The sequence below is a fragment of the Nelumbo nucifera genome, chromosome 2, assembly GCF_055504915.1.
Source record: "Nelumbo nucifera cultivar China Antique chromosome 2, China Antique-T2T, whole genome shotgun sequence".
NCBI classification, from domain to species: domain Eukaryota; kingdom Viridiplantae; phylum Streptophyta; class Magnoliopsida; order Proteales; family Nelumbonaceae; genus Nelumbo; species Nelumbo nucifera.
This window is the reverse complement of record NC_142650.1, coordinates 102,195,102-102,217,604: the sequence shown is the minus strand read 5'-3', so window position 1 is coordinate 102,217,604 and position 22,503 is coordinate 102,195,102. Positions and strand designations below refer to the sequence as shown.

The following is a 22,503-nucleotide window of genomic DNA, read 5'->3' as shown; positions in this document are numbered from 1 at the left end:
ATTTACATAAATTCCATTTGCACACCCAAATGCCAAACAAGAAAATTCTAATTCAGTAATTCCCTGATGGAGAGTTTAATTACAATACAACAAAATTTTAATTTAGTTTAATTTTGTTGTTATAGTTTTTTTTTTTTTTTTTAATTTTAATCCCAGGTCTCCAAAGTGGCCAAACGCGGCATTATGACGGCATGCATGAAGAAGTCAACAGACGTTTATGAAAAAACAGAAAAAGTCAATGGACCAGCCATTGCCATTAATAAATTATCGAAGTGTAGATAACTTTAAAATATAGTGTTGATTAACAAGAAACAATTGATGACGATGTCACGATGGAACACCAACCACCAAATTGAAAAGCTTTCTAAAGAAGTGCAAATTAAATTGTCATTTCGATTCAGTTTATATGCAAGTTGACATGACACCGGACTAATTTATACCGACTGGGACTGGTCTTGCCCCCAGTTTTCTAAATCAACTCTTCAAATCGAACCTGGTTTCACCGATTAGGAAGAACCCATTCATCTATTTATATATCTGCTTGATTGAGGCATATATAAGCATCCTACAAGACACTGAAAGATGATCACTGTGTAGCCAAAAGCCCAAGACTCCTCCCTCTCATGGTTTAAAATGGTGACCACAAACTCGTCTCAAATGCCCAATCGATCTTAAAGCTAGGAATCAACGAAGGGCTCTACTTATGTAAGTTCATTAAATCTAGTTTTTTTTTTTTTTCTTTTGGTTCTGATCATCGATCAGTTAGCTTTCTCATTGTTTTGACAAATTAAAGGAATCGTCTATAAGAGATCTAAGAAGCCACCAGCAGATAAAAAGGTGATCGGCCCCTACAGATCAACAAAAAAGTTGCACTACTCCCAAGGAGCAAACCATAGCTAGATAGCGGCATGCAAAACGATCCAATAAAGGCCAATATCAGGAGTGGAAGAAGATATATTCCGGCAAACCTTTGGAGAGAAGTAGTATTATATTCTTACCTGGGACAAGGATTCACCATCACCAGCGAACCCGGAGAAAAGTAGAAGAGATCCTCAGTCCTCAGACAAATCGTACGTGTTTTCATGGGCAAGGGCAATTGCAACAAGCTGAAGGATGATATCAAGGTATCCAAGAAGAACGCAACAGGTCGGAGTGATAAGCCGCAGAATGCTACCATACAGGGAACGCCGTTATTGGAAAACAATAAACCATCCAGTAATAAACGTAACGATGAGCCGCAGAATGCTACCATCAAACAAGGAACGTTGTTGTTGGGAAACGACAAAGCATCCAGTAAAGGTGACTCTTCTTCGGTAAGCAGTAAGGCGCCCAAAAAGAATGCAACAAGTCAGAAAGGTATTATCAATGAAAAGAGTGAAGCTGTGGAAGTAGCCAGGAAGAAAACAACAACAACCCAGAAGACTACTATCAAGGGAAACAGTGGAAGCAGCCAGGAAGGAAGTGAGAAACATAAATAGATAGCAAATGGATTGGCATTTTTTTTTTTTTTAGCTTTGCTTTATGAGAATTTTCTTCATTTAGTAAACTACATTATTCTCTTTATGAGAATTTTCTTTTTATTTAGTAAACTACATTTTCTTCATTTGTAATAAGGGTCTATTTGGTTCATGGCAATAGAAGTCTAGCTAGAATCAGAATTATAATTTCAACTGTTTAGTTGGGTGGAATTAAAATCATAATTTCAACTTTTAGTTAAGTTAATTACCTGGCATTTACCTGGGTAAGTGTTTTCTAAGAAAGATTTATCAGGTTAGTGAATTTACCCGTGTTCTTTTATTTTCCATGTAAATAAGGCAATGATCATTTTAGTACAAATACATCCATTATTAAAAGGGGCATTTTTGTCCTATTCAAGTGTTGGCAACTTTCTTCATACCTAGGAAAATTATTTACCCACTTAACATGGGTTTCCTGGTCAATAGTAATCAAAATCTCATTGACTAATTTTCTCCCTCTCAAAATCCAAAAAAATAATGCCCATGAGAGTGGTTATTCCCTCCCCTCCCTTATATCCCAATTTTGATTCCAATTTTTGTCTAAATCAAATAGACCAATCCTATTCCGATTCTAATTCCAATTCTAACTATGAACCAAATGGACCCTAAGTAATTAATAAGAGAGAAGTCAAGTCTCCTCGAGATTTAAATTCATTTTCCACTTTCAAATTTACGATTTGCTTGAAAATAAAAATAGGGGTAAATTACAAAGACCCCCCTATACTTTGTTTTGCGACAAAGACCCCCCTTATACTATGACCATGAGACAAAGACCCTCTTCCGTAAGCCTTTCGTCCAGAAAGGCCATTGCAATATTTTTTAATCCCCATGCTACCCTTGTAATAACTATTTTGGATGAGAAAAATATTGTTCATCTTCTCCGACCTCATGACGGCTGCTCATACTTTCATCTAGGGAGCGGCAGTAATCCCGATATAGGAATGGGATCGTGAGGCGGTAATCCTCATACTTTCATCTATGGGGGCTGCTCTCCAGACAAACACCAACCCAGCTCACCCTTTGAAGCCAACCTCAACTCCCTACTGTCTTCCATTGCAATATCAGCCTCTCAGTCTGCTTATAACAGCTTTACAGTGGCAAATGGCACCTCAATGCCGGTGGATGCAGCGGTCTATGGGCTATACCAATGCAGAGGTGATTTGAAGACAAGTGACTGTTCGTGGTGTGTCCAAAATGCCGTTAGCCAGATTAGTTTGGTGTGCCCTTACTCAATAGCAGCTAGTTTACAGTTAGAAGGGTGCTTTCTAAGATACGACAATGCCAACTTCTTGGGGAAACTCGACATGACACTAGTATACAAAAAATGCAGTCGCGATTCTAGTAATGATGTTGAGTTCTTTAAGCGCAGGGACGATGTTCTTGCTGATTTGCAGGGAGCAAATGGTTTTCAAGTTAGCAGCCTGGGGTCTGGAGGGTTTTGCTCAGTGTTTGGGGGATCTGAGTTCTGCCGATTGTTCTTCATGTCTTTCGGAAACCGTCGGGAAGCTGAAGAATGCATGCGGGTCGGCATCAGTAGCCGATGTCTACTTGGCCCAGTGCTATGCTCGATACTGGGCCTCTGGCTACTATGGTTCCCCTTCAAGTGCAATTCATAATTTCGTATTACTTTTTTTGCATTTTTCCTTGTATTTTCTTGCTTGTGAGTGTGTTAAGTAGAAATCTCAGAAAAATCTCACAGAGACAGAGAGAGACATTAGTACCACTAGACGTAGAAGCGGCTAAGCTTCAGTCGATGATCAATAAGGTCATATCCACTACGCAGTGAACTAAAATAGCTCAACAATCTTAAGCTACTAAGTCTAACTACCAAGTAACAACTACCAAGGATATATGTTCAGCAAGAGCAGCCATTTCCAGAGAAAAAGCTTAGAGAACTATGTTTGAAGGGTTACCACTGACTTTCTTTTATAAAGTTCAAGGCAGTAATTAGCTCCTCCACTTTCATCCAAATATCGAAATAATTAAGTAGTGTTTCTTAAAGATACGCATATGTGTCTGCATTTCCTTTTCTCTGATGAAAATGTTTTCTTTTTTGGCTTTCTCATCGCACCTCAACAAACCAACGGATGAGAGAGAAAGGCATCAAGTAGACTTGCTTAATTGTAGAAAAATTCCACTTACTACTTTTGCTTTTTATGGTTGCCTACAAATACCTCCACCAAATCGCAAAGACAGTGGCAATAATCGTTGGAGTACTGGCTGCACTCGCTCTGTTCATCGTCATCTGCAAAAAGCATGTGGTCAGTATGGCTATAAAGACGAGATTAAATACAGAGAGAAGAGAAGAAAGGGAAGATGACAAATGGATTTCTTCTGTCCTTTCATTTAGGAGACTTGGGAGATAATGAGAGAGGATGGTGAGGGAGGATAAAAGAAGAGAAGAAAGGGAAAGCGATAGGTTGAATAGATTTTAAAAGAAAAAGGATAAAAAAAAGAAAATAGAAGAAGTTTAGTAGCTATTTTGGTAATTTAACACATTCCGTTATCTGACTTAACGGTCAAGGGGGTCTTTGCCTCACAGTCATAGTATAGGGGGTCTTTGTCGCAAAACAAAGTACAAGGGGGATCTTTATAATTTACCTTAAAAATATACAACAGATAAGTTGGTAAGCCCTAAGAAGGTGATGGATGGTTGGGGTGAGAAAAAAAACTGAAAAACCAAACCAAAAAATTGGTTAATTGAACCGGTCGGTTTGGTGTTTTAAAAAATCGAAGGTACAGGTTCGATTTTGGTTAACTAATTTAGAAAACCGACGGTTAACCGAATAGACCAATATACATATATTTCTATATATTATATATATATTTATGTATATTATATATTTAATATTTTTTATAGATTATAAATTAATAAATATGAGTTATATATATATAAATATATATTTATAATATATGATATATTATTTATTTTTTAAAATATAATATTATATATATTTATATATGTTTTTATAATATATATTATAAAAATAAAAAACCGAAAAACTGATAAACCGAACCGATGGTTAACCGATTGATTTCGATTTAGTTTTGGTTACCAGCTTTCCAAAAATCGGTATTATTGGTTCGGTTAAAAAAAGGCTGAGCACCCCTATGTGTGTGCTTTCGCCGATGAGTTGATGTAACAGAAAAAGAAACAACAAATGACAGGACATATCAACTCGGATTGACCTGCACTTGGTTTTACATGCTTTGCTCCAGTGACTGTTGGAATGTGGATATGTAGGGATTATAGCAGATAAGGGCAACTTTTGTGCCCTAATATCAATAAAAGTAATATTTTTAATAAAATGTTATTTTTGGCGTAAACATCTACTAGCTAGGTGGACCGGTGGTCGATGTGATTCTCGTCCAGAGACCGGTGGATTGTCTGTATTATTGGAATCCTGAGAAGGAAGAATTTGTGTCGGAAGGGAAGAGAGAAAGAGTCACAGAGAGGTGGATCGTGCAGTAGGAGAGTCGGATAAATAGTGATTCAAGTGCAAGGAACAGGAGGGCGGGGCGGTGTTTGAAAATTTAATAAACAGTTAAGGCTATTTTTGTTTTTTACCTTTTATTTATTAGATTTAAGGTATATATAAGTAAGATTTTGAAAGTAATTGATTCAAACAAAATCGAGAAAATGATCCATTGGTGGGTGAAGTTAGATCATATCTCTTAATTTAGATAAAAAATTTTAAAGTTACTGGGCAGTATTGTAAGACTTCTTGACTCAAAACGAATGGTTGGATCATAAAAACCAGGAACCAGTGGCCTTTCTGGGTCTGGTTAAATGATGGTTTTTACGGGTCGAATGGGTTAATTTATCAGTTAGCTAACAAAACAGCAATGGGTGGGGGTAGATCATCAACATGTAGAGGTGGGGCATGATACCAGAGGGGTAGATCATCATCCCATAGAGGTCAACATCATGTTAGACCTCTGTTGCAGCTTCCAACACCTCAAACTGCCAAATACAATTGTTGATGTCTATTATTCCCAAGTTGAGTGGTCTTTGATTACTCTTATTGCATGTGTATGCTTAAATGTCTGAACACATTAACTAGTTTTGCTAAATAAACATTGTTGCAGGAGAGTGGGTCTAGATGGTGAGATGGGAATTCGTAACTTGTCTCTCAAGATGGTTCAATTAAGCAAACTAGATAGTTTATTTAGGGTTCAAAACCATGGTTTATAATTTGTTTTACCTAATCAGGTTAGTGAGGGATGGAGAGAGTGGTTGAGGAGTGGTCTGAACCATGAACCATGGTTCTGAATCTTATGAGAGAAAGAGAGAGAACTTTCAAACACTAAGCTGTTGTATAGATGATAACTGAATAGCCTGGGCAATCTATTTGGATCTTTTCTTCCTTTCATTTAATAATTGGGTCCGGTTTGGGTTGATCTTTCACACAAAATCAACAAACCTGACTTGACCAATCAATTGCCTCTAGAGAACTAAATGGGATCTTTCTCTAGTATTTGGGAGAGAGAGAGAAGTTCTGTCATGTGGTTTTGCAGTTCGGATTTCCTACTAACTCAATTCTACAATCCTCTCTACTAACCCAATAAAACAATGCCATTTATACCTAAACATGCTTTAGAATCCTAACTTGTGCAAATAGTTAATAATTGTTATTGCTCTTCCGTCAGACATCTTTTCCTAAAAAATTCTTTTACTTGTGCATGATTTCTTTGTAGTTCCTCTCACCCTCTCCTTTCTGGTGTTGCCGAAATTTGTTATATTCACCGATGAAGAAGTTTGAACATTGTAATTTGGGTTGGCATCTGGAGCCCGATTAATTGTTTCAGGATCACACCCTTTAATGGCTGAAGAGGGGGAGGATTTTGCCACTGAGGTAGAGGACCTGCCACGATAATTGTTTGAAGCAGTGGTCCTGCTTCTATTACAGCATGCAAGAGTCTCCCCTTTTGGGGAAGCTGCTTTCCCTTAACCAGATTATCAATTACTAGAGAAGCCCGATCCACCTCTGTTGAACCTTTAGACACGATAACACTATTTCTAGCAGATACCATATCCATGGGGATTAACCTGTTACATCCTTGTACAAAGGGGTGATGTTGCACGCCTGTGTTACTTGAATCAGCAATGTTCATGTTTGTGAGCTCAAATGATGAAATTGCATCATTGAAGGAATCATGGGAGTGGTGATTGAATGTTTTAGAGAGACTATCAGACTCAGTAACACTTGAATTTTCCGTCTTTGGTTGCAAATGAGGACTCTCAGGCTAAACACATGGGAAAACAGTGCAGATTTCAGTTGGACCTAATGGCAAGGCATTGTTAAGTAGTTTCTGCAACTGATGTTGTGCTTCATCTCTTTCTTGCAAGCTACAGGAGATCAAGCAACTGCTTTACATATTCCTCGCTTTTTCTCATCACCTCCTGTGCATTCATCGTGGTTGATTCTAGTTCAATGGTTGTGTAGTGAAATGTATGCTTGAGGTCATCCATTCCAGTGAATATAACAAATTCCAATAACACCAAAAAAGAGAGGGTGAGAGGAACTACAAAGAAATCGTTCACAAGAAAAATAATTTTTTTAGGAAAAGATGTCTAACAAAAGGGCAATAACAACTGTTAATTATTTGCACAAGTTAGGATTCTAAAACATGTTTAGGTATAGATGGCATTGTTTTATTGGGTTAATAGAGAGGATTGTAGAATTGAGTTAGTAGGAAACCCGGACTGGTGGTTTTGAACCATGGTTTAGACTTGTTAGGTCAGGAGGGGGGAGAGAGAGAGAGAGAGAGGGAGAGAACCATGGTCAGACCTGTGATTCTGAACCTTAGGGGAGAGAGAGAAAGAGAAAGAGAAGAAAATGGGAAACAGTAATTACCTTTTTTTGCCACCTCAAAGCTGCCACTAAAAATCATATTTCTTGTATTGTATGTAAATATGTATAAAAATATACAATGCCAATGTATATAGTCGAATTGGGCTTAGCCTAAGCATAACGGAATGAAGAATCTTGCATAAAGGGTGCTTCGATTGAGTTGAAGAATCAATGCTAAATAGGGCCTGGATGAAGCTTATTGTACAAGGGGAGAACAACTCTATTTTCTGGTCTAGTTGTAGCGGGAGTAAGGGGAAAAAAAGAAAAGTATAGTAAGAGAGGTGGTGATGGCGGCAACTCTGTTTCTGGCTTCAACCGCCGTTGTTGATGGTGATGGCGGTGGTAGTGATCGTCACTTTTCCTCTTCCCGAGGTAAGATAACTCAACCTCATGTGGGGGTTGTTCCAGACTTGGCATCTTGTCCAATCGGTGACGGTGATGATGGTCCAGTGAAACATCACTTCTATTGCTCCTCTCTGCTCATGGGGTCATTCCCTACTTTCATTGCGTCGTTCACTCTCACGTTTTCCCCTTTGGTTACTTTTTCGGGCCTCAAACTTCTCTCTTCTCAAGATTGGAGGGGCTTTCTAGTTTGTTCCATTATATTTTTTATAGTATTAACATTTTATAAATATTATTTTATATTAATAATTTAAATTAATTTTAATATTAAAATTTTTATAATGTTAACATTTGAACGTAAATATTAACCTTTTGAAGAAAAATTAAAAATAAATATATTAAATATTATTTTGTTAACTGCCGGATAATGGGCAAAACCGAGACCCATGGAGCATTCCAGTTTTTGTCCCATTACAACATTGGTTACTAGTGTGAACAGACTTTGGACGTTGGACCTGGACCTGGACCTGGTCTTTGGCTCTTTGCTTAGCCGTTTCTCGTTATAAGAGATGACTAGATGAGAGAGTTTTAACTACACTAGTCAAACAAAGACAGCATAAATAGAAGGTCCACACCCTTCCGGCTCCTTGTAGTCTTTATTTTTTTAGTGTTAATTATTTATATATTCTATACATTCAAGAATTATTATATATACTTTGAACTTTCAAAAACAATTTTTATGTACCTTAAAAAAGGGCCCCACATGATACAAACAGGACATTTGTCTGTCAAACAAAGGGATCGAATCCAGTAGACACAGTATAATTAAATATTAAATAAGTATTTTGATAAATGTCAAAAGTGGGTTTTAATTAATCTTTTTCTTTTTTTAATAATAACTTTTCTAAACCCCTTTTTCCCAATGTGCTCTGGTTGCGGGATTTGATTCCGGGTTAACACTTTTTCAAGGATGGAGTGAGGGTATTTTAAAGGACAGGTATAAAAAAATTTTCAGGTGCTTATTTAACATGCTTACAGCATTGTGCCAAACAGATCCCAACTGTCAAACAAAATGTTTAAGGACATTTGATATGGCTGGTATTTTTTTTAATGCCATTTTTACCCTCATTTTCAATGCATCTTTTACTATTCAATCTCCCAATGGAAGAACCAGAGAGGCATCGGCTCCCTTTTGGGTTAGAGATAGTGGTATCTCCCCTGCATATTACTATGTAGAAGGATGAAATGTTCTCCATGTGTGGCTGCAATGTTATGTGGGTAGACATTGTATTCGAATTCCTTTGTACCAGTTCTTTGTGCGCATTTCTCAAACTGTCCTAACAGTAGTTGGTGGCTTAGGGTCCACCGTTGTGACCGCTAAGGTTCAACCATTAGGCTCCGTTTGATTTGTGGGATGGGGATGAGAAAAAGGGAATATTCTAAAAATATTTCTTTTTCTCTCATTTGTCTTGAGGGAAATAGGGGGATGGGATGAGAAAAAACTAGGATGTGAGATCCCAAAATTGTGTAATCGGGGTCACACCAAAATAGTGCGACCTCGGTGGAAAAACTCGAGAAAACTCGAGTTTCATCATCCTCATCCTTTGCCCCACCTTCTCACTTTCTCCTTCCCTTCTAGAAACCACCACTGCCACCACCGCTGCTGGGTTTTCCCTTCTACCTTCTGCCACCACCATCTTCACTTTCTCCTTCCCTTCTGGTAACCATCATCGTTGCTGGTAACCATTGCCGCTACTGCACCACCACTGCCGCCACCATTGCTGGTAATCACCACCACCACCGCTGCTAGGTTTGCCCTTCTACCTTCTGCCACTGTGGATTGAACCTCTGAGAACTCTGTTTTGTGATGGAAAAGTTCCTACTATTTTCCTATATAAAACCAAACAATTAAAAGCTAAATTTTTACATTTTCCCATTCGATTCTATTTTTTTTTCCATCCCACCCAAATCTTCCCACAAACCAAACGGAGCCTTATAGAAAGCTGTCATTTTACGACATGGACAAGTCAATAGACCAGGCATTAATAAATTACTAAGTCTAGATAAGCTTAAGTATTAGCATTAATTAACCAAAAACAATCGATCATGAATTCATGATCAACATCACTCAATCAAAAACTCTTTAATGAATTTTTGGATTCAGTTTATATGCAAGCTGACAGGATATTAGCTAGACTGATTCATCTCTTGCCCCCAGTTTGGCCAAGTCAACCTTTCCTCCTCCTTTGTATTGACTCTGTTAATCTGTAATTCAAGCCCACAAGACTTTGAAAGTAGAATCAATTAATCAAACACGGTTTCACTGACTCAGGAAAGAACCCATTATTCATCTATATATAACTCTACCTGATTGAGAAGCTAGCACCCAGCAAGACTTTGAAATTAAGACGATCGATCATCTTCATCACTGTGCATGCAGACAAGAGTACTCCCTCTCACGGCTCCAATGGTGATGGCCAGAAACTCGCCTCAAATGCCAAACCTGAAAACCACGAATCAACAAAGCTCTCTACTTACGTAAGTTCATTATTCTCTATACTTCAGTTTTCTAAATATGAATCATTAAAACTGGTCTTTTGTTCTGATCAGCTCTCTTTCCCATTGTTTTGACAGGAGGAAGAGACCCAGGAAGCCACCAATCGACAGAGGCGATCCCCCTCAGACCAACTCTACTCTCAAGGCCAAACAGGTGACAAAGAAGACAGATTCCGGCACACCTTCCGGAATCAATATTCTTTCCAGGGCTGCACCACCGCCGATAAGTAAAGGTGACCCTCCTCAGACGAACAGTGTTCTCATGGCCAAACCCAACAAGCCTGAGATAGATAAAGGCAACGCTTCCCAGCATAACGCTATTATCGAGGGAAGCAGCAGTGAGGAAGCTCACGCTGCGATTAGCAAGCCGATGGATCATCACGAAGTAGGGATGACAGTTGAGTTGCTGAGTGTTGAGTGAATTAATTGATGAGATTCTATTCCCTGCTTTTTGAGAATTTCCCTCGTTTATTCAACTGTTTTCTCCTTTTCTGCTTCAAAGGTGCATGTATTATCAAGAGAACTGTACTCTAGTTTGTTTGGAATTTGAAGAATTAGCTGTAATCGTTGATACTGCGCAATTAATAAGTGCAATTACAGTACCAAAGAAAGTGATATAGCAAATATCATCCACATCAATCTTCATCTTACATGTGGTGATCACCTCAGAGGTGTAGTTTTGAGCTCAATGACCAACCCGTGCGGACCAGTGTTGAGTCATATATGTGGTCTTAGCATCCTTAAAACAACTATTAAATCGAATATTTGATATTCGATGGATATCAAAAATCCCTATTTGAATTCGATTTCAATTATTAAATCGAATATTTCATTTGATTAATTTGAATCCGGAGGTGGGCCAAGTGCAACGACGGTGTGTTCAGCTAATGCGACTGACACAACAGTGGTGACCGGTGATGCTGGTCAACACTCACTCTCACAGTGACTGTTGTAAGATATCGTAAGATATTGTAAGATATTTAGAAAGATTTTGTCCATATGGAGTTTTAGGAAGCTGGAAGTTGCTAATTTTGTGTATATAGACTTTTAGAAGTTGCTAATTTTTATTCTTGATGTATTTGTATATATATGGGCAGTTTGCTCTATTGAAAGGCAGAGAATTACCATTCTTTTGAACGACGATCCTTGCAATTATTCTTTATAGTATTAGAGCCATACTTACACTATGGTTGATTCGAAATCTCCTTACTATCTTGGTTCGCAGGACAACCCCGGCTTGGTCGTGACACCTATCATCTTGAAAGGCGATAACTATGATGAATGGGCCAAAGCCATGAAGAACGTGTTTCGGGCAAAGAAGAAATTGGCTTTTCTTGAAGGTAATGTGACGAAACCTGGTGATGATTCCAACGAATTAGAAGATTTGTATAGTGTGAATTCCATGTTGGTAGCATGGATATTCAATACCATAGAACCTAGACTCCGGTCTACGATCTCCTATATGGAGACGGCAAAGGAACTTTGGGAGGATCTTCCGGAATGGTTCGCCATTGGGAATGATCTGCGAATTCACCAATTAAAGAGTGACTTGGCCAATTGCAAACAAGAAGGCATGACCATATCTGCATATTATGGGAAGATGAAGACCATGTGGGAGGAGTTGGTTGGGTATGTGAAGAACCCACAATGCACGTGTAGTGGATGCAAGTGTGGAGCGGAAACCGAGTTAGCGTTGGAGTGGGAAAAGGAGAAAATTCATCAATTTCTCATGGGCCTTGACAGTGCAGTTTATGGCACTGTTAGGTCAAATATTTTAAGTACAGATCCTTTACCTTCATTGAATCGAATATATGCAATAATTGTGCAAGAGGAACGACACAAAACGGTGGCTCGAGCACGTGAAGAACGAGGACAGGTTGTTGGATTTGCTCTCCAAACTGGAAATAGAACCAAAGCTACGAACAAGGATGAGAAGATGTGCTCTCACTGTGGAAAGACTGGACATGAGGTGCTCGAATGTTTTCAGCTTGTAGGCTACCCAGATTGGTGGTTTGCAAGCAAAGGAGGTCGCTTTGGTGGTCGTGGGGGACGAGGAGGTCGAGGCACAGGAACCGGAAGGGGTCGAGGAGGGTCTGGTACTGTGGCTGCCAATGCTGTCCAGACACAAGGATATGCATGAAATTGCGGCTGTTCGGACCAACGATAAAGCTGGTTTTCCCGGACTTAATGATGAACAGTGGGCAACGCTAATGGCAATGATCAATTCACACAAGGAATCCACTTCAGAGAAATTGACGGGTAAGAACATGTGGTTGATAGATTTGGGATGCTCTCACAATATGATCGGGAATTTGGAGCTATTGAAGAATATGCATGAAATTCCTCCTTGTGCCGTTGGACTTCCTGATGGAAAGAATATGATGGCGTTGCAAGAAGGAGAAGTGCAGCTTGGGAAAAGATTGATCTTAAAACATGTTTTATATGTTCCCAACTTGAGTTGCAATTTGATATCTGTCTTAATTTATTGATGAATTAAAATGTACAGTCACGTTTTCTGACAAATTATGTGTAATGTAGGACCCCACTTCGAGGACAGTGATTGATGCGGGTGAGAAGCATGATGGGGTTTATCTTTGACGTTGTGTGGCAAGGACTGGTGCATGCAGGCTAGCGAAGATGGACTCATATGAACTGTGGCATAGGCGAATGGGACACCCCTCAAAATAAGTTGTTAGTCTACTTCCTACTTTTAAAAATAAAATTGCTAGTCAAGAAACACACAGTGAGTTATGTGATATTCGTTTAAGAGCTAAACAAACCCATGATGTGTTTCCTTTGAGCCATAATAAAGCTTCTACACCTTTTGCCTTGATTCATTGTGATGTTTGGGGACCATACTGTACTCATGCTTCATGTGGTGCTATATACTTTTTGACCATCATTGATGATTACTCACGGGCAGTGTGGATTTATTTGATGGCAAAAAAGAGTAAAGTTAGTGCTAACATTGTGAAATTTTGTGCCATGGTAATGACCCAATTTGACAGTAAGGTTCGGGTAATAAGGAGTGATAATGGGTTGGAATTTATAGCCTTGAGTAATTATTGTGATATTCATGGCATTATTCACCAAACATCATGTGTTGGGACACCTCAGCAAAATGGCAGGGTGGAACGCAAGCATCGCCATATCCTGAATGTTGCATGCGCTTTGCGTTTTCAGGCAAATTTACCGGTGAGTTTTTGGGGTGAATGTGTGTTGACTGCAGGATATCTGATTAACTGTACTCCAAGGCCTTTACTTGATGGAAAGAGTCATTGTGAATTGTTGTTTGGGAAGGAACCAACTTACAAACATATTTGTGTTTTTGGATGTTTATGTCATGATCATTATCAAATGCGTGACAAAGACAAGTTTGGTTCTCAAAGTCGAAGGTGCATATTTGTTGGGTACCCTTTCGGCAAGAAAGGATGGAGACTCTATGACTTAGATACAAATGAGTTCTTTGTATCTCGTGATGTTGTATTCTCTAAACATATTTTTCCTTATAAGGTTGCTATCTTTGAATCACTCAGCACCGGTGTGACCAAGCAACCATCTATTTGTAATGATGATGTGCAATGCTTTGATGATCGTGAGCTGGATAGTGCAGATACTTCGAATGATGAACCAACTCCTGAAGAAGACTTGGCTCCGGAAGCAAGGGGGAGTGGTGAGGTTCTTAATAAACAGAGAGAGGGAGACGTGAACTTGGAAAGTAATAGTGAAGGTGAAAACCTTGGCCGAGGATGTAGGGAAAGGCGTCCTCCTGAGAAGTTGAAGGACTATGTATGCCACACAGCACAACGCATCAACGACCCCCTCGCTGATCATGCCACATCATGCCACTCCTCAGGTGTGTCTTATCCTATTACATGTTATGTGACTTGTACTAATTTTTCTTTGAGACATAGACAGTTCTTGGCAGATATAACTGCAGGGAAAGATCCACATATTTTTCAGAAGCAATTCGTGAGCCACATTGGAGACAAGAAATGAAGGAGGAAATTGAAGCTCTTGAGCGTAATGGCACCTGGACTCTTGAACCGTTGCCCCCCGGGAAGCAAGCGATTGGGTGTACAAGACCAAGTATAACTCAAATGGAACGATCGAAAGACACAAGGCTAGATTGGTGATTTTAGGGAACAATCAGAAGGTTGGGATAGATTATAATGAGACTTTCGCTCCAGTGGCAAAGATGGTGACTGTTCGGTTGTTTTTTGCTGTAGTGGCAACACGAAAGTGGGAGCTTCATCAGATGGATGTGCATAATGCTTTTTTGCATGGTGACTTGGCAGAAGAGGTGTACATGTGATTGCCGCCCGGTTTCTCATGTTCACATTCAGGAAAGGTATGTCGCTTGCGCAAATCTTTATACGGATTACGACAGGCACCCAAAAACTGGTTTTCCAAATTGGGCATGACCTTGAAGACGTATGGATTTACTCAATCACACTCAGATTATTCTTTATTCACTTACCATAAGGACGGAGCTACACTATGTGTTTTGGTGTATGTGGATGATCTTGTTGTGGGAAGAAACAATGGAGAGATGATACATCAATTCAAACAGTATCTGAGTCGGTGCTTTCACATGAAGGACTTTGGGATGCTGAAGTATTTTCTTGGCATTGAAGTTTCCAGAGGAGATGAGGGCATCTATCTCTGTCAACGAAAGTATGCACTAGATATTATTTCAGAAACATGATTGCTAGGAGCTAAACCGGTTCATTTGCCCATGGAACAAAATCATCAACTCGCACTGGCCAACGGGAAGTTGGTTGATGACCCAGAAAAATATCGACGTCTAGTCGGGAGATTAATCTATCTTACTATAACACGACCAAAGCTTTGCTATTCTGTGCATATATTGGCTCAATTTATGCAACAACCATGACAAGAACATTGGGGTGCAGCTCTACGGGTGGTCTGACACCTCAAAGGGAATTCGGGCCAGGGTATCATTTTGGGCAAAAACAGTGATCTCAGACTGTATGCTTATTGTGACTCCGACTGGGCTAGTTGTCCTTTGACACAACGCTCTTTGACTGCGTACTTTGTGATGCTTGGACGGTCTCCTATTTCCTGGAAAACCAAAAAGCATCATACCGTCTCACGTTCATCTGTAGAAGCAGAGTACAGGTCCCTGGCTGCTGCGACGTGTGAACTGAAGTGGTTGAAGAGTGTTCTACGTGACCTTGGGGTGGAACATCCCAGACCTATGAAATTGCATTGTGATAGTTGTTCCGCTATTTATATTGCAGCTAATCTGGTGTTTCATGAGTGCACCAAACATATAGAGGTTGATTGTCACTTTGTTCGTGATGCCTTGCAAGACCGGACTATTGAGACTGCTCATGTACGAACTTATAATCAGTTAGCAGACATTTTGACAAAGGCACTTGGCCGATGACAATTTGATTTTCTTCTTCGCAAGTTAGGCATACGTGGCCTACATGCTCCAACTTAAGGGGGAGTAATAGAGATATTGTAAGATATTTAGAAAGATAGAGTTTCAGGAAGTTGCTAATTTTGTGCATATAGACTTTTAGGAAGTTGCTAATTTTTAGTCTTACTAATTTTTATTCTTGATGTATTTGTATATATATGGGCAGTTTGCTCCATTGAAAGGCAAAGAATTACCATTCTTTTGAACGACGATCCTTGCAATTATTCTTTAGCACGGCGAATGTGCTGAGTTACAGAGAAGAAACAGAGGATGAGATGAGACTTGAGATGTAGTGGTCGGTGACCGGTGCTCGAGCACTAAATCACTAACGTTGTCGTCGGTGATGATGGTTGTTCGGGTGGCGGCGAAGGTACCGATAAGGAGAGACATAGTAGAGGATGAGACTATGAGAGGCAGAGGTGGTGGCCACTTGGCCGGTGACCAGTATTTGAATGTCGAATCGGTGATGGTGGTTGCTCGGGCGCAGCGAAAAAGGAAGGGTTAGGGTTTATTGAAGATAACCCTACTACCACATCATCATATACTACCATGCCATCAGATAGATCTCCATCTATAGATGTAACTCTATCTAGATTAAGACAAATCTTATCGGATAGAGTTCAAACCTAAGATAAACTTTATCTGGTAGAGTTCAATGTTATCTGACTCTCTCCAGTGTTGTACTCAAACTGTACTTCTTCATCTATAAATGCACAGGGTTCGAATGATTCTCTACCCCACCGAGTCATTCGCAATTAGTTTAGTTTTCTATCCTTTATTTATTCTTTAACTTGGTATCAGACCCACATTCTCATGGCTTCATTCAACAGCTCGACAAGAGGAGAGATCAACAACTTAGGGTCGTTGACACCAGCATCTACAACTGGTATGCCAGGATCAATTCCAAATGTCTCTCACTATCTCCCAATCAAGTTGAACAATGACAACTACCTCTTATGGCGTGCACAAATTCTTCCCACTCTCCATACTCACAAACTCATGGGAATAGTGGAAGGAAAAACCCCTTCCCCTCCTAAAGAAATTGATGATCCTGAGGATCCATCAAGGAAGATTATCAACCCAGCATTCGACCATTGGTACCAATTGGATCAACTAGTACTCAGTCGGATCGTTTCATCCCTTACTAAGAGTATACATGCTCGGGTCGTAGGTATGTCCTCATCCTCTGAAGTTTGGAGTGCATTGGAGGAGTCATTTGCTTCCCACTATCGCTCTAGAATTTTACAATTGAAGAGACAACTCCAGAATATCAAGAAAGGTACCCTTTCTATTTCTGAATACATACAGAAAGCTAAAGGTATTGTTGACAACCTTTTCGTTGTCTTTGAACCTATTTGTTGACAAGATCTTGTTATGTGTATTTTGAGCAGACTCGGATTTGAATATGAGTCAATTATTACTGCTATTGCTAATAGACCTGATTTTGATAGACAACGAATTGCTAATGTTATTGGCTAATTACTCAATCATGGATCTTGGCTCAAGGAAAATCATTATGTTAAATTTGACGATGGAGCTTTTGCCAATTTTGTTTCAAGCAATAAAAATAACTCATAGCACTCCTAGCAGTCGCGCAATAATTCACAATGCAAAAGAGGCAGAGGCGGCCGCAGGAATCAGAATGATGGTCACGGACGAGTACTATTATTTGTCAATTATGCAACATCCCTGGCCATGGTGTTTGGAAATGCAAGCGTTGGTTTGATATCTTCTATCTTGGTCCTGATCAACAGCTTGCTTAGAACCCTACTCCTGATCCAGCTATTGCTTTTCACACTAGTTCTTCATCACAATTTGATATGGCCTAGTATCTAGACTCTGGAGAAACACACCATATCACGTCCACTCTAGACAATCTGTAGATTCGATCAGACTATGGAGAGTCTGACCATGTGAAAGTTGGTAATGGCGCAAGTTTAGAAATAAAAAAAATATTGGTTCTTCAATTATTTCTTATAATGACAATAAATTTTATCTTGAGGATATTTATCATGTTCCCTCCATTATAAAGAATCTGCTTTCTGTCAGCAAATTTACCAAAGATAACAATGTTGTCTTTGAATTTCATCCTTCTTATTTTCTCTTGAAGGACCATACGGGTAGAGTTCTACTCCGCGAGCCTAGTAAAGGTGGACTCTATCAATTTCCTACTCCAGCATCCATTTCTTCATCCTCCAGAAGTATTGCGTTTCTTGGCAAGAAAACATCAGTTTGAGTTTAGCATCATCGGCTTGGGCATCCTTCAATTAAGGTAGTTCGGTAAGTGTTGTCTCAGTTTGGTCTTCCCTACAATGGTTCGTTTAATTTTTCAGTTTGTCATTAATGTCAGTTAGGAAAAAGCCATCGTCTTCCCCTCCCTAGTTCGTCATCCTCTTACAAACATCCTTTAGAACTGATTTATTTAGATGTATTGGGGCCAGCCCTGGTTGAGTCAAATAGTGGTTTTAAATATTATGTGTTAATTTTTTATGCCTTTTCTAAATTTTCTTGGATTTTCCCTATGTGACGAAAATCTGATGTATTTGATATTTTTCTCAAATTTAAACGGCATATTGAACTTTTATTTGATAAAAAATTTAAATATGTACAATCTGATTGGGGAGGGGAATACCAGAGACTTTCACAATATCTTGACTCTCAGCCACACTCACCTTACTGGCCGCCGCCTTTCTTTCCCAAAATTTTGGTCTAGTGCAGTTGAAACTGCGGTTTTCTTGATTAACCGCATCCCTTCTCTGACTCTTCAAGGCAAGTCACCATATGAAATTATGTTTCAACACACACTAGATTATTCTCTGCTTCGCACCTTTGGCTATGCATGTTATCCTTTCTTATGACCGTACAATAGACATAAAGTGGAGTACAAATCCTCTCTCTGCATGTTTTTGGGGTACAACTCCTCTCACAAGAGTTATCACTGCTATGATATCAAGGCAGGTCGACTCTACATTTGTCGCCATGTTATTTTTTATGAAGAATTGTTTCTTGGGTTGCCACCACCGATATCATCTCCAGAATCTATTCCTGCAGCTCCGACGTCATCTTAGATGCCTTCCGGGACTGACGTATCCAGATCAGATACCAGCAATAATAATGTGGTTGAAAGTGTTGGCCTTACTTCTACTTCAGATGAACTTCCCCACACCCGACCTCGGACTTGGTTGGTTCAGGATCTGTTGGACTCCACACAACCTGCTTCTGCTCCAGTTTGACGCACTCATACTATGGTTACCAGGTCCATGCGCTCTGAAGCCTCTCTGGCTACTCGATACCATCTTCCCCTTTGCTATATTGCTTTTGTTGCTGCTACTGAATATGAACCCATAACTTATTCCCAAGCCTCTAAACATCATCATTGGTGTGATGTGATGTCCAAAGAGTTTCAAGCTCTTGTTCAGAACAAGACTTGGGATCTCGTTCCATATCTTTCTCCGATGAATGTGGTCAGTTCTAAATGGGTGTATAAGATCAAACAGAAACCCAATAGATCTGTAGATCACTATAAAGTTCGGCTTATTGTTCAGGGTTTTACGCAAATCCTGGGCGTGGATTTTTCTGACACTTTTAGCCCAATTGTTAAACCACCACCATTCGTACTATCCTCTCCCTTGTAGTTCTCCATCAGTGGGTTATTCGAAAACTAGACTTCGATAATGCCTTTCTCAATGGTCTTGTCACTGAGAACATTTATATGCAACAGCCTGAGGGCTTTGAGGATGCAGATCGGCCCAATCATGTGTGTAAGTTATCCAAAGCCCTCTGTGGGCATCGATAGGCTCCTCGAGCTTGGTTCTCATGCCTTAGCTCTAAGATTGTTGAAGTTGAACTGGGACTTCGTACTTCTAGATGTGATCCCTCTCTTTTATTTATTTTCATGGTGCTCACCGTATATACTTGTTATTGTATGTGGATGATGTTATACTCACCGACACTTCCTCGGATATTATCAAATCTGTGATTACCAAACTAAGTCAAATGTTTCAACTCAAGGACCTTGGTGACCTACACTATTTTTTGGGTATTGAAGCTCATAGGGATCACACTGAACTTTATCTCTATCAACACCGGTATGTTATTGATCTTTTTCATCGTGCTGGTCTTGATGGTGCGAAACACTCTCTCTACTCCTATGGCGGTGAGTGTTAAACTTTCTACACTTCATGGGTCACCTCTCTCTAACCTGTCTTAGTACAGGAGTATTGTGGGAGGGTTGCAGTATCTCACTCTCACTCACCCTGACATCAATTTTGTAGTTAACAAGGCTTGTCAGTTCTTACATAATCCCACAGATGAACATTGGGTGGCAGTTAAGCGTATTCTTTGGTATCTCAAGTATACCCTAGATCACACTTTATTCTTTTCCTCTCAGTCCACTTCCAGTTTAATGGCTTTCTTCGATGTTGATTGGGCTGGGTGCCCTAATGACTGTCGGTCCTCTAGTAGCTACTATGCTTATCTTGGTTCTCATCTAGTGAGCTGGAGTGCTAAAAAGCAGCAGAAAATTGCTAGATCAAGTACAGAAGCAGAGTTCAGGTCTCTTGCAATTATTGCTACCGAATTAATTTGGTTGCAATCTCTCTTAAAGGATCTCGGAATCCGACTTCCATCAGCTCCATCACTTTACTATGATAATGTCAAAGCATGTTATCTTGTTGCTCATCCGATCTTTCATGCTTGGAAGTTGATTTTCACTTCCTGCGGGGTCATCTTCTCAAGAAGTCTCTCCAACTTCACCACGTTCAATCATTGGATCAGCTAGCTAACATCTTCACCAAACTGTTGGCTTCTCCTCGGTTTTCATCCATTATGCACAAACTGCATGTGCTCCCAATGCCCATTCACTTGAGGGGGCGTATTGAGGATAACCCTACTGCCACATCATCAGATAGATCTCCATCTATACATCTAACTCTATCTAGATTAAGATAAATCCTATTAGATAGAGTTCAAACATAGGATAAACTTTATCTGATAGAGTTCAATGTTATCTGACTCTCTCCAACTAAGTATTGTACTCAAACTGTACTTCTTCATCTATAAATACACTAGGTTCGAATGGTTCTTTACCCCATCGGATCATTCTCAATCAGTTTAGTTTTCTATCCTTTATTTATTCTTTAACTAGGTTAAGGTTTGAAACTTGAAGTTGAAAGTGAGAAAACGAGAGAGATGAGAGATGGTGAGATTCAAGACTCAATCAAGAGAATGAAATGAATATTATTTTATTTTTTAACCATCTTTAAAATTTAAAATTTAGTTCAGCCCAAGTCAGAATTTCTAGGCCTAGAGACCAAAGTACAGTCTCGGCATTGATGCCAATTCACGAGCAAGCATTGGTGTATAAAGTGGGGCTTTTTGACATTTTGAATGTTTATAGCTCAGCATCGAACTCAGAAATCTGCATTGGGGTTAGGCTCTGCAGTGAAATGAATATTGTTTTATCTTTCAGTCCACCTCTAGGTGAAGCTAGGATTTCCTAGGGGTGGACTGAACCCTGCCCATGGATTGATGCCAAATTCATGGGTTGGATGTGGTTTATAGGGGGGCTACTAGTAGACTAGGAGGGGGCTGCAAAAAATATTTCTGAGGGGGATTGCAGTCCAAAAATCTCTCTTTTTTTTTGCATTTTCCCTATTTTCTTTTGTTTTAAAAATATAAGTAATCATTGTTTATTTTGAATAGACTAATAGAGAGAATGATAATACAAATACAATATAATAAAGTAAAATATTAATAAGTCAAATAATATAAATAGGTTGAGGTTAAATGATAAAACATCAAACAACAAAAGAAAATATTATTTAAAAAAATTAATTTAAAAATCCACTAAACTTCCACTTAAAACTAGTAAATATTAACAAAACTTAGTAAAAATTAAAAACACTGATAAAAATCAAACTCAATAAGAAATTTAAATAAAATCCCATCAATAAAATTAAAAACATTTCAATTTCACTTAAAAACCAAACTTAATAAACAATAATAAAAATAAGAAATTTAAATACTAATAATACTAATTGATAGTTTTAACCATATTATGATTGAAATATGGGTTTGATATATTGCAAATAGAACCCATGTTCTAATGTTGTACTTTGTTTTGTTATTCATTTTTATTTTATTAGATAACTTTATATTAATATATTTTTAATTAATTAATTAATATTATTAAGATTAATAATTTTTATGAGTTGAGACCTTTATTATGCATAGTGCCCATACTACACAAGAGACTTATATAAAATAGAAGGCCTGTTAAAGTTGAAATAAAAATAAAAAGTTAATAAAATTTTAAAATGTAGAACCTATTTTATCACTAATATGAAGAAAACAAGCCAAACGAGTCTATCTAGAAACCTGTAAAGTGTGACACACGACATACAACAACAACAACAACAACAACAATTATTATTATTATTATTATTATTATTATTATTATTATTATTATTATTATTATTATTATTATTATTATTATTATTATTATTATTATTATTATTATTACTATTATTATTATTATTATATAATTTGAAACCTAATAACTATAATTAATAAAAGTTGCTAAAGTTAATACAAATATTAAAATTTAGCAAGTTCTTAACTAGCAACTATTAAAAGTTAGTATTAATTTGTACTTAGGGATGGCCATTTATAAAAATTAGTATAATTAATATTAATAGGATAATTAATAATAAGAATTATAAAATTATAAAAATAATAAAATAACAATTTATTATAAATTTATATATTTTCTCCTTTTTTGTAT

At 38.4% G+C, this 22,503-nt stretch overlaps 2 protein-coding genes, 1 long non-coding RNA gene and 1 pseudogene across 3 annotated transcripts; 3 read left to right on the top strand and 1 right to left on the bottom strand.

Annotated features, from left to right (window-relative positions):
- Positions 1-413: 413 nt before the first annotated feature.
- On the top strand, positions 414-1,717 carry LOC148802634 (uncharacterized). Its single transcript, XR_016083000.1, has 2 exons — positions 414-705; positions 794-1,717. It is a non-coding gene; the product is annotated as an uncharacterized LOC148802634 (long non-coding RNA).
- A 206-nt stretch (positions 1,718-1,923) lies between these two features.
- LOC104611201 (plasmodesmata-located protein 8 pseudogene) lies at positions 1,924-3,883 on the top strand (annotated as a pseudogene).
- Positions 3,884-6,260: 2,377 nt separating this feature from the next.
- LOC148802633 (uncharacterized) lies at positions 6,261-6,990 on the bottom strand. The gene is made up of 2 exons (XM_088897952.1): positions 6,895-6,990; positions 6,261-6,764 (listed from the first exon to the last, which is right to left on the bottom strand). Exons 1-2 carry the CDS (start codon positions 6,988-6,990, stop codon positions 6,261-6,263), a joined length of 600 nt encoding a protein of 199 aa, XP_088754078.1.
- Positions 6,991-11,456: 4,466 nt separating this feature from the next.
- LOC148802632 (uncharacterized) lies at positions 11,457-12,410 on the top strand. The gene has a single exon (XM_088897951.1). It carries the CDS (start codon positions 11,457-11,459, stop codon positions 12,408-12,410), a length of 954 nt encoding a protein of 317 aa, XP_088754077.1.
- Positions 12,411-22,503: the final 10,093 nt, after the last annotated feature.